This window comes from Microtus ochrogaster, unplaced genomic scaffold (assembly GCF_000317375.1).
Source record: "Microtus ochrogaster isolate Prairie Vole_2 unplaced genomic scaffold, MicOch1.0 UNK85, whole genome shotgun sequence".
Taxonomy (NCBI): Eukaryota; Metazoa; Chordata; class Mammalia; order Rodentia; family Cricetidae; genus Microtus; species Microtus ochrogaster.
The window spans coordinates 350,925-363,500 of NW_004949183.1; the positions used below are offsets into that span (position 1 = coordinate 350,925).

The 12,576-nt window shown below is 35.7% G+C and overlaps 1 protein-coding gene across 2 annotated transcripts in view; it reads left to right on the top strand.

Moving 5' to 3' along the window:
* Tmlhe (trimethyllysine hydroxylase, epsilon) overlaps positions 1-12,576 on the top strand; it is a 118,668-nt gene that overhangs the window by 54,717 nt on the left and 51,375 nt on the right. For both annotated transcript variants that reach the window (XM_005370656.2, XM_013355009.2), the window contains one exon: positions 2,790-2,971. In XM_005370656.2, the coding sequence (XP_005370713.1) occupies positions 2,791-2,971 (181 nt within the window). In that variant the 5' untranslated portion in view covers position 2,790. The remainder of the gene's footprint in view (positions 1-2,789; positions 2,972-12,576) is intronic.

The window sequence follows — 12,576 nt, forward strand, 5'->3', positions numbered from 1 at the left end:
GTGCCCAGACAGGCTGGGCTGGTTGATGTTATGTGCCTAAAGAGGGCGGTGGGGCCGAAGTGGGGAGGGTTCTGCCCAAGAAGGCTGGGGGGCCAAGGAACCTCTGAGCTCCCCGTCCCAGGCTGGCGCCACGGGGGCCAGAAACTCACCCCAAGGCTAGGACTCCTGGTGCCGAGAGATCAGGCCTCTGTGCTGGATGGGCAGGTCACAAACAAGGCGCCTACTCTGCTTGTTGCAGGCAGGCTATAGAAACCTACTTTCTTATATTACTTTATAGGCACCAGCCAAGGAGTTCCTTTCCACCTTACATATAACAATTATTCAGATAAAACCACTGATGAACATTCAAGGTCCCTTAGAAAGAAGCACTGCAGTAGTGCCCCAACTGTTGCACCTGACAACCATACTTAACTTTAAAAGGCTATGTAGATCATGATCCCAGTTCCCTAATGAAAGCTAATGTTACCTCTTCAGAGGAGGGAAAGATGAGGACAGGAGATAATAATAATAATAATAACAGGACATACTATTTACATATTGGGGCCTCGATTCATGCCCTTGGCCATAAATTTAAAATGTCCTTGGTTCGGTACTGCCAGAGGCCAGAATTGCCTAAGAGTATTAGTGGGCTCTGATCCCTGGTCTGACTCCTAAATGATTTCAGCATTACTTCTTTAGATGAGGAGAATGATGAGAACAGGAGACAGAAACTGGTCTGGTAGGGTTAGGACCTCAAAGCAGAAGTTCCATACATTCCTTTGCTGGAGCAGTGCCAGAGTTAAACAGTTCTTTTTCTTTATTACCCCCTAAGTGCGTGCTTTTGCATAAAGCCTCTATGTGACTACATTGAAGGCGTAAGTCACAAACAATCCCACACCAGTTTGGAATTATGATTAATAGGATGGTTATTTATTTAAGGGGGAAAAACTTAAAGATCACCATCCCAGACAACAGCCCTCTGCACAATCAGGAAGGGAGCCTAGTCGCCAGAAGCGGAGCCAGAAGCCAGAGAGAGAGCAAAGGGAAGTGGCTGCTTTTTTAAAGAGAGAGAGACCAGGCTCCAATGGGCTGGTATCTCAGCGGCTATTGAATGAAGGAGCGAAAGGAGCTCCCGCAACAACACATGACTGAAACTGAGAGGAGGCACATAAACACCTTGCTGGGACAACTGAACTAATCAACTCATACTCCTCCCCATACTTCATCCCAGTTTCTGCCATTAGTCCTTTAAAAAGACCCCAGACTAACAACTTGATGTTATCCTATCTCCTGGGACCGTTCCTCTTATACAAGAGCCCTATTCTCTATTTATATTCTTCCCTCCCTCCTTCTCTCTTTTGACTCCTACCTATAAATCTATAATAAACTTTTCTGTTTATATTAAACTCAAAAATATGTTTTCTCAAGATTGCAATCTTGAGTGGCAATTGTTTACTTCCAAGGATTGAATATACCATTCCTTGCTTTCCTGGTTTTCATCATTGCTTATAAAAGGTATACCTGTGCTTTGTCCACCCACAGCTATAGTCTTCTTTCTGTTGTTCTGAGTAATTACATTTTCACATGTAATTTTCAGTGTCTGAGGCTCATATTTAATTTTTCCAATGGATGTCCTCCCACCTTGACCCTGGTTGCTTTTCTACCAATCCCTCAGTTTGTGCCTGAGAATATCTGTGTCTGCAAGTCTGTCAGACTCAGTTCAGTTCAGTCCTTATAGTTGTGTCCTTGTTGTTTTTCAAGTTGTATTGGTATGACAAAATATCTGACAAAACAACTTTTGAAAATAAGTATTTATTCTGGCAAATGATTTAAGGAAGTCCTGGCAACAGGCACAACTAACTGTAGCTTTGGTAGCAGGAATAAGCAAGCAAAGAGAGATAAATTCTGGTATATATTTAATATGAGTTAATATTTATTGGGAAAAATAAGTAATGAATGAATTTACAACTTCTCAAGAGTGGATTTGGAAGGACTTATTTTATGTTGCAGGGTATATTTGAATAAAAACTAAGTATTAGACTATGGGTTAGGATCTTTACTTTGAAGAGATGGCAAATATTTTAGACTTTACAAATCACATACTACCTTCATCTACCCTCATTTTTATGTTTTTAACATTTTAAAAATAGAAAATCCATAACTCATTTATGGAGCCCATCATATATAATACCTCTCTGCATGAGGTGAGAAACAAGAAACAGTGAAGAAAACAAATATAATCCATATGCATATCAGTAGAGGCCTTTTATCATTCTGCTCTCTGCTCTCATCCACAAAAGCTCAAAAAATTTAACTTTAGTCACCAACTTCATAGCTTGTTATTTCAGAATGCTCCCAAGAAATCACTAAAGTCTTTTGAGTCTCTACCTATGGTATTTATATGTTATTAGTTTCATCCCATAAATCAACATAAAATTCAGTACATATTATCGAACCTACATATAAATGTACATATAAATATACATATGTGTGTATACATATATATATATATATATGTACACATACACAAGTCAACTCAAAATTAGTTTTTTTGTTTTTACTACCTTTACTAGATATTTGTCAGGTCATTAAATAGAGTCACCTGAAGAACCACATAGACTTTTTTTGGTTACATGGCTTTCTTCCTCTTCCCATACCACAAATTAAGATAACTATGCTTTTCAAATTATCTGGTTTGTCTAATTGAGATCATTAAACCCATTGTTTTATAATACGTATAGCTATATTTATCATTGTATCATTATTCCCATGGCCTAATAAAAATTATGTTACTCTCTCTTGTCTTCTAGGATGTGGTGCCATAAGTTGTTGCACCTACAAAGCAGGCTGCAGAATTTGATGAAGAGAGGAGACATAGGCCAAGCTCTTCACCTGTCCAACTTTAAAAGTTTATTTTCCTTATCCATCCATTGGTGCCATACATCTTCCAAGTCTGTGAATTGTACTTGGCTCCAACATGAAGATCATTTGGGTAAGAGATGTGTGAAGACATATTAATTTTTAATTGTGGTAAAAACAGATAGCACACTAAAATCCCATCTTAGTTAGAGATAACTCTGCAGTGCTCCAGCCAAACTCCATACCCTGTATCATCTAAGAAAAAAAGAAAGCCTCAATAGCCATGGTAAAATGTTTAAAGCATATAGACTAGGAATATTACAACCACAGAAAGTACTACAAGGTAAAGGGTAGAGCGAGCTTTACCCATTGTATTGATTCCTAAGGTTTCTGAAAGGATTTCAAACTGAATAGTGTCAGAATACACTCCAAGAATGGAGTTGTATGAGGGAAATTCTGAGTGCTTGTGAGAAAACTCCAAGAAAACAAGAGTCTTGTGACCTCAGTTTCTTTAAAAGCACAGAATTGTTCTTGGAATTTGCTTTCATGTTCCTACCAGTTGTAATGAATAAATGTATGTTTGTTTCAGCTGTTGTTATTCATATGCCTCTATGAAAAAACATGTTTTTGCCACATGTGGCTTGTCCTGGTAATTATATACTTTACTCGGGTGATTCTTCTTAACCCTCAGAGTATAAATTATCTCATTCTGAATAAAGTTGGCTATATACATGAAACTTCAGAACACTTCATTTTTAGGCTCACTCTTCCAGGTTGACATGGCCAACTAGAGAAGTAAACAGATAGAATAAAAAATAAAAATATATTTTCTCACAATGTCTTTGGAAAATCATAGTATTGGCAAGGCTGCACTCCCTTCAAAGGTCTTTGACAGAATCTTCAGTTAACCTATTCTATTTTCTTTTAGATGCCAGAAATTCTTGGCTTTTTTGTTTCTTTGCTTGCTTGCTTATAGAATCATCACTTCAATCTTGCTTCCATTACATTGTCCTCTACATTATTTTGAAGTAAGCCTCTCCTTATAAAGATGGCAATCATTATAACTTTTAAACTTGTTTATATCAGCAATGACTACAGATGCTCCAATGATATATTTATTCTGTATTCTCAAGTCTTTCATCAATGTTTTATAGTTTTGAATACAGAGATGCTATTTTGTTGCCTAAATTTATTCCTAGGTACTTTATTTTAGGAACTAAATGAATGGAATATTTTTCGTGACTTTTTTGTAGCTAATCAACTTTAAACTAATTTTCTTGATGTTGGTAACTTGTTTCTTTTCCCTTTTATCTTGACTAACATGCCTAAAGATTTATTAGTTTTATTTCTTTCAAGGAAATCATTTTTGGGTTCATTGATTTTTTTTCTTATCTCTCATTTTCAATCTATTTCTTATCCATTTTTGACTATTCATTAAGTTTAATTTGTTCTTGTTTTCTTTCTTAATGTTATAACTTAGGCTATTAATTTTAGATCTCCTACTGTATGCATTTATTGCAATATATTTCCTTCTAATCACTTCTTTAGTGCTTTCTTGATGGTTGAGAGATTGGACGCTTAAAAAAAGGAATCCCACACTAGCTCAGAACTAAGAAATAAACTGGCATTTATTAAGGGGTAAAACTTACAAATCAGGATTCCCTGCTTGAACAATGGATAAAGATGAGATCCAAAACAAACCGAACCACCAAAATGGGGCCCAGGGGGAGGAGAGAAGGGGCAGGATGCACTTCCGCATCCAGGTAAATAGTCTATGAGGCCACGCCCCAGTAGGCAGATAGTTACTAGCTGTAAATCTTCCCACAGCACCTTCTAATATTTTTGTAAACTGTATACTCATTTTGATTTAGTTCAGAATGTTTTTATTTTATTTGAAACTATTAAATCACATATTTAAATGCTTATAGCTTAATTTCTAAATGCACAGTACTTTTATATTTTACTATTATTTATTTCTAGTTAATTCCATTATACTGAGAAAACATTATATATTTCTTTAACCTTTTGAGCTTTGTTTTATGTTTCAGAATGTGGTCTTTCTTGGTGGGTTTTCATGTGTACTTTAGAACACATGGTTCCCTGTTGTAGGAGGCTGCTTGTTTGTTCCCAGCTGCCCAGAACAAAAGTAATCTCACAGAAACCATATTATTTGCAATACTATTTGGCCAATAGCTTAAGAGTATTTCTGGCTAACTCATATCTTAAATTAACCCATCTCTATTAATCTATGTATCGCCACAAGGCTGTGGCTTAAGAGGTAAAGTTCTAACATCTGTATCTGGTGGGGTTACATGGCTTCTCTCTGACACCATCTTCTTTCTCCCAGCATTCAGTTTAATTTTCCCTGCCTACCTCTGCTCTGCCCTGCTATAGGTCCAAAGCAGTTTCTTTATTAATCAGTGGTAATCACAGCATACAGAGGGGAATCCTACATCAGCTCTTTGTCCCACAGGTCAATTTGTCTATTTTTTAACAGTTATATGCCATGTTCATTATTATGGTTTTGTAACATCTTTTGAAATTAGGTAATATGATATCTCTACTTTTGTCCTTTCTAGCCAAAATTGCTTTGGCTATTTGGAGCTCTTAAGTTGAAATCTTTCTTCTAAGATCACAAACAAGATAGAAAGGTTACAGTTGCTGCTTCTATTGATCATTAGACTAGAAACCTTAACCAGGGTAATTAGGTGAGAAAAAGAAAAGGTATGGTTTTTCATATGAAAACCATGAAGGTTCCACCACAAATACTGAAGTAACTAGTACATTAATTAAGTGAAGATTATATATATAGTGAAAATTAATAATCAGAAGGAGCCATACTGTTTCAGCATATGTATCATAATTCTGAGATTGAGAATCTTTGGAATAGCTTATAGGCCATCCCAAAAGCCATTCTTAAAAACCTCAAACCATCAATGTTTGTTTCTTTTGCCAATTGATATATGTGTGAATTGAGTCACATTAAATATTTATGCTACTTAGAAGTCTACCATGGTTTTTATTTTCTTCTTTTCTCATATTTTCTTTATGCCTACACAATGCTTCATTTTCTTCCAGGGATAAGTAGAACACCCTTACAATTTTCCATCTTTCCTTAGTGTACATATAGACTTGCATAAGTGTGTGTCATTCCAAACATAAATGCATATTGGAGCTTTTCAAGACTCTTTATAATACCTCATTCTCTGGTTCATGTTGTTAGATTTCTGGGTATTCTTTTATTGTGTTTCTTGCCTGCACAAAACCTAGGGCATGGATTTTTCTGAACTGTTTTCCAAATCAAGTTAGTTCACTTTGACAGCAGAACTGCAGGTTTTTTTGGATTGTCTACCCTTATAAAAATACTGCTAATGGAGCTAGAGTAGGAACAAAGAACATCTAAAGCTGAGCACATGTTCCTGTTTTTACTAACTAAAGTTCAGTAGATATTTTCTTGAATAAATGTTTCTTTGTAAAATAAATTTTATTTTTAATTTAGTGTAAATTTAATGCAACATGGTATTATGAGATACATGTAGACAATAAAATGATTACTTATTAAGCAACCTAATATTTATAAACCTATTAACTATACTCACATTGTATATTAGATTTATAGTCTTGAATATCTTCTATTCTACTATGTATCTCCTGATATATATTTCCTCTTTCCTCCCAGTTGTCTTTTTCCCAGTAACTACTGCTTTAGCCTCTATCTCTGTATAGTTGATTTTTTTTGTTTTCCACATAACATCTGAAATCATATCACATATTTTATTCCATGTTTGACTTACTTCATTATAGTGGCATATTATTTGTGTTTTAATAAATAAAGCTTTTCTAAAGATCAGTGCAAAGCAGCCACACTAGTCATTCATATAGATCAGGCAGTGGTGGCACACATCTTTAATCCTAGGCATCATAATAGTTAGCCATAGAGACTAGGTTGTAGTGGTGCATGTCTTTAATCCCAGCACTAGAGAGGAATATAAGATGGGAGGAGACAGGTCTCGTGCTCAGTATCAATCTGAGAATTCATGGAGGCAGGATCATTCATTTTCAGTCTGAGATACAGGTAAGAGCCAGTGGCTGACTGCTTTGCTTTTCTGATCATTATTTTGAACCTCAGTGTCTGTCTCTGGGTTTTTATTATTCATGCTACACCTGGCATCCAACATTTGGGGTATGAATTCATGAAAAAGCTGTTTCCTTGTGACTTTACAGCCACCAGCATAGGTTGGACCTACACATTGCTGGAGTCACCGCTGTACTAGCTAGGTTTTTCTTTTTTCTCTCCTTACGGGCTCTCCCTGAACCCCTTTCTTAGGCTGCTGCCCAACTAGTTAGTTGCCTTGAAATTCAGTCAAGCTTTTATTGTTCTGTGCAACAGCAATAAGCCTCTCATCTTCATCAATGTCAGCAGAACATTTGGTAAGACAATTGGGAATTCTTTAAAAAATGAATTAGTAAAAAGAGTTTTTTCCCACATTAAAAATGGGGAAAACCATTACAATGGAAGGATTTGGGTGTCTGTATGATAATATGCTAGACCATTTGAAACGGGAGTTAAATGAGAACATAACTGATTTAGATGAGATTTATGTAATGTCAGTTTTAAACATTATCAACTTTATCATTTTTGGTTATCACTAAAAAGTTGGTTCATCTGAGAGCTAAGATACAGCCCTTAGAAAAACCTAGTAAAACAGGTTACACAGCTATTCAAATCCAAATCCAGACAGAGGAATTTAATTGAGAACCAATTTCAGCATTGCATTATAAGAATAGTGAGGAAAAGTCTAAAGTTTTCAAATACCTTAAGATATCCAATAACTTTATAGTAATTGCCAAATGTCAAATATTCCATTACAGTTAACTGGACTCCTGTGCCAGTGTTAGATTTAAGGGGATTTAAGGAAGCAATAGTCTCATGAGGCATGAATTCACCTTTTGTGAACCAAATGTTAAACTCGTGGTCAGTGTGTAATAGAATTACCCCTAAAAACTAGATAGAATTAGTTAAAGGTGTTTTAGAGCCTGGTTCACAATTACAATAGAGTACCTTTTTCAGAGAAGAGGAAAAGATTATTGAATAATAGAGTAAAGCTAAATGTATGGAAATATCCCAAAATCAAATTCTTGAAGGAGATTATGCTACTATAAAAAGGCAATCTGTATATGATGACCACAAACAGGATTTATGCAACACAGCAGCTTTGAATGCTTGAGACAGAATTGGAGAAATAGGAAAGAAAATTGAGTAATATAACTTTAGGTTATACAGGACTGAAAGGAAGGCTACAGATTTCTTACAGAGATGGAATTCAGCAGTAAACAGAATGATACCAAATTCAGAAGCAAGAAAAATAATAATCAAATCACTGGCTTTTGAAAATGCCAATCTTTATGCAAAAGGATAATTAGACTCTTAAAGCCTAGGTCAGCACCTTTATAGGAATGGATTTGAGTTACAAGTAATATTGAATGTCAGGAGTATGATGGTGCATGGATATGAGAGGTGATTTCCAGATATTTGAGGAAAAATAGAAATGTCACATGTTATAATTGTGGCAAACAAGGATTATAGACATGGTATTACTAGAAACAATGTTTTTTTCTAAGAATAATCCATTTAGAACTCCCCTCACTTCTGGATTATGCAGAAGGTGTGGCAAAGTCTGACATTGGACTAATGAATGTAGGTCAATGAAGAATATTCAAGGTAATCCTTTGCCATCAGGAAACTCTATAAGTGGCCTCTTGCAGGCCCCTATGCCAAATTCAGTTCAATAGTTTCCTGCCATCTTAGAAGAAACTCCTTCCCAGAGAAATTAAAGAACCTAATGCCCATTGTAAGAGACCATACTGTTCTGGATAATAAAACAACTATACAAGCGACAACAAAAATTCAGGAAAAGCCATAAAGTGAGTATTTTGACAAGCTCCATTAATGAACAAAAACCAAAATTAAAAATATAACTATATAATGTCATCATTGAAGGTCTAGTAGATACAGGTGTGGATATAACAATAGTTTCATCAGAATCCTGGCATCCAAATATCTTCAAGACATAAATGTTTGGGTTTTAGGGATCAGAACTTCATCTCAGGTAAGGCAGAGCACAAGATGGGTCAAATGTATAGGGACAGAAAGTTAGGGAGGAATATTTAACCATATGTGGCTAACATAGCAATGAATTTGTGGGGATGTGATTTGTTACTGCAATGGAATACTCAGATTAACATTCCCCCATCTTAGAAACAAATAATAAATTACTGTATGTTTCTGAGAAAAAATATTAGAAGGTTTTATAAAGAATAGTCAATGACCATTCAGGTGGTACAAGAACAGGGCACAACAGCTGCTGATATTTCAAATGCACCAACACCACTACCTTTAAAATGGTTGACAGACAAACCTCTCTGGGATAGCAGTGACCTGTAACAATAGAGAAACTGCAGGCTTTAGAATAACTGATATAGGAGCAGCTAGATGCTCAACATATTAAAGAATCAGCTAGCCTTTAAAATTCTATTCTAATTGTTGTTAAAAAGAAATATGGAAAATGGAAAATGGTAGCAGATCTAAGAGCTGTTAATAAAGTGATTCAGCCAATGAGCTCTCTACAGTCTGGAATTCCTTTGCCTTTTCTATTACCTAAAGGATGGCCTCTTAGAGTTATTGATTTAAAAGATTGTTTCTTCACTATATCTTTATAAGAAAAAGAAAAATTTACATTCATAGTGTTTACTTATAATAATTCTTAGCCTGCTAAGAAATAGCAATAGAAGTTTCTCCCATAAGGAATGTTAAATAGTCTCACCCCATGCCAATGTTTTGTAAGTCAGCCATTGTCAATGATACATAAGCAATTTTCTGAATTTATAGTTTCCCATTACTTGAATGACATTTTACTATCTCATCCAAATGTAAATGCTTTAGAAACAATGATTGAAAAAGTAAAGAAAATTTTGCCTTTTGGGGATTATAAATTGCACCTGAAAAAATACAAAGAGGAGATTCTATTAATTATTTAGGTTATAAAATAGATTTATAAAAACTTAGATCCCAAAAGGTACAAATTAGGATCAATTACAGACTCTTAATTACTTCCAAAGATTTCTACGAGACATTTCCCATCTATGGTGTGTGTTAATTGAGGTTTCTGTCCTATCTGGTTTCTGCAGTTGTTAAGTCCCAAGGAAATCACACAGAGGTCTACATTAATTATAGACTGTTTGGCCTCCTCACTTTTCTCTCCCCAACTCCCCTTTTCCCCATCCCACCCCACCCCCAGTTACCAGTTTTTGCCCAGCAATCTTGTCTACTTCTAATATCCAGGAGGATAACTATATGTTTTTCTTTAGGTTCACCTTCTTATTTAGCTTCTCTAGGATCACCAATCATAGGCTCAGTGTCCTTTATTTATGGCTAGAAACCAATTATGACTGAGTACATCCCATGTTCATCTTTTTGTGTCTGGCTTACCTCACTCAGGATAGTGTTTTCTATTTCCATCCATTTGCATGCAAAATTCAAGATGTCATTGTTTTTTACTGCTGAGTAGTACTCTAATATGTATATATTCCCTGTTAGGTAGGTATTAGGTTGCTTTCAGTAGTTTGGTACTATGTACAATGGAGAATACAAATTGTTTGTTTCTTAGTTCCTGACAGAGTTACAAAAATATTAGTACATTTTTGAGTGAAAGGAAGATAACTGTTAATATTGTAAATTATAGGAGTGGGAGTAGGGTAATCAAGATTGTGTAAGGATGATACGAGTTACCAGAAAGGCCAAACACAGGGTTGCAGGACTGAACATTTCAGCTATCTGACTTCCAGGGACAGGTCAACAGGAGTGCATGGCCAATGTTTGTTCAGTCTTTTATAATGAGAGCTTTATACATTACTTAACACTAAATTTTGTTTAGTTTCTGAATTAATAAGCTCATTGATAATTCAGTAGACTGGGAAGGCCTGAATGCATCTTGTATTCTCCCAAACCATACCTTACCCATCTCTCTGGCTCTTTCCATGTTGCATTCCACCTAATAAACTGTACTTACTTGTGCAATTAAATAAATAAATAAATAAATAAATAAACAAACTGGTTGGCCTAGTAGCTCAGGCTTCTTATTAACTCTTATAACTTATATTAGCCCATAATTCTTGTCTGTGTTAGCCACGTGGCTTGGTATCTTTTCCGGTGAGGCAGTCACATCTTGCTTGCTCTGTGTCTGGCTTCCTCTGTGCCTAGGTGACAACTACAGACTACAGCTTCCCTCTTCCAAGAATTCTCATTGTCCCACCTCTAATTCCTGATTGGTTGCCCCACCTATACTTTCTGCCTAGTCACTCCACCTATACTTCCTGCCTGGCTACTGGCCTATCAGTGTTTATTTAAAATACAAGTGACAGGATACAGACCATTGTGCCACAGCAGGTATGCTATTGGGATAAAACCTGATAGACTGATTATTTTAACCAAAACCTTAGATAGTGAGAAAGATTTAAATAGCCCCAGATAATTATCAGCTGAAGCTGAGAGAGAATTGCCTTTGATTGACAAGAAATTACAGAAGGTGCACATGGATTGGGTGGATCTGAATCTTTATAGCATTCTGGTTATATTACCCTCCAAACAGTCCCCACGGGGATTTTAGTGCAAAAGGAAAATATTATCTTAGAATGAATCTTTTAACCACACATGCCAAGTAAGAAATTAAAAACTTATTTGGAAAACATCTCTGAGTTAATTTGAAAATGAAGATTGAGTCTTCATTAATTAGCAGAAATAGCAGTAACTATTGGACCTTTTAATAATGATGAAATTGTCAAATTATGGACAGAAAGTGAACCCTGGCAAAGAGCCTGTTGTAGATGGAGACTGCCCATTTGTTTCCTGGCTGCCCAGACATGAATAATCACACAGAATCTATATTATTTACCACACTGGCCAATAGCTTAGGCATATTTCTAGCTAACTCTTACATCTTAAATTAATCCATTTCTGTTAATCTGTGAATCACCATGAGGCTGTGACTTACTGGTAATGTTCTGACTGGCAGCTGGAGTCTTTCTGCTTTGGCAGCTTCGTGGCGTCTCCTTAACTTCATTTACTTTATATAGCTCTGTTCAGATTTCCCGCTTGGCTTTATTCTTCTAAGCCATTGGCTGAAACAACTTTTTTGATAACTAATGATAATAAAACATATTCATCGCATACAGAGGGGAATCCCATATCATTTCCCCTTTCTGTCTAAATAGAAATGAGGGTTTTAACCTTAACATAGTCAAATTGCTTATAACAAAACAGGTATTAAGGAAGAATTACAGTTACAATATTTATATCTATTTTACCTTTTATCATAATTAAGGAAAATTATAATTATAACTATCCATTCTTCAACTCTATAAAAGTCCCAAAAAGGATATAATATTACCTAAGTTAAAAGGAAGTTCATTATAAGCAACTTCCAAAACTCTAGAGTTGACAGAAATATCTTGCTGCCTGAACAGTCACCCAGAGTTCTTCCATAACATTGTGGTATTCATCTTCAGCCTAGAGGGCCATAGTATCCAGAAGACTTTTCCATGAAGCAGGAAATTTCAAAGACTGTTTTGCCTGTGTTGGCAGTTTTCCAGTCACTTTCTTCTGTATCCTGCAGAATGTCTGGCAGACTCTTTTATAGAGCAGGTACCCTGAAGGATTGTCTCACCTTTAGGTAAGTTCAG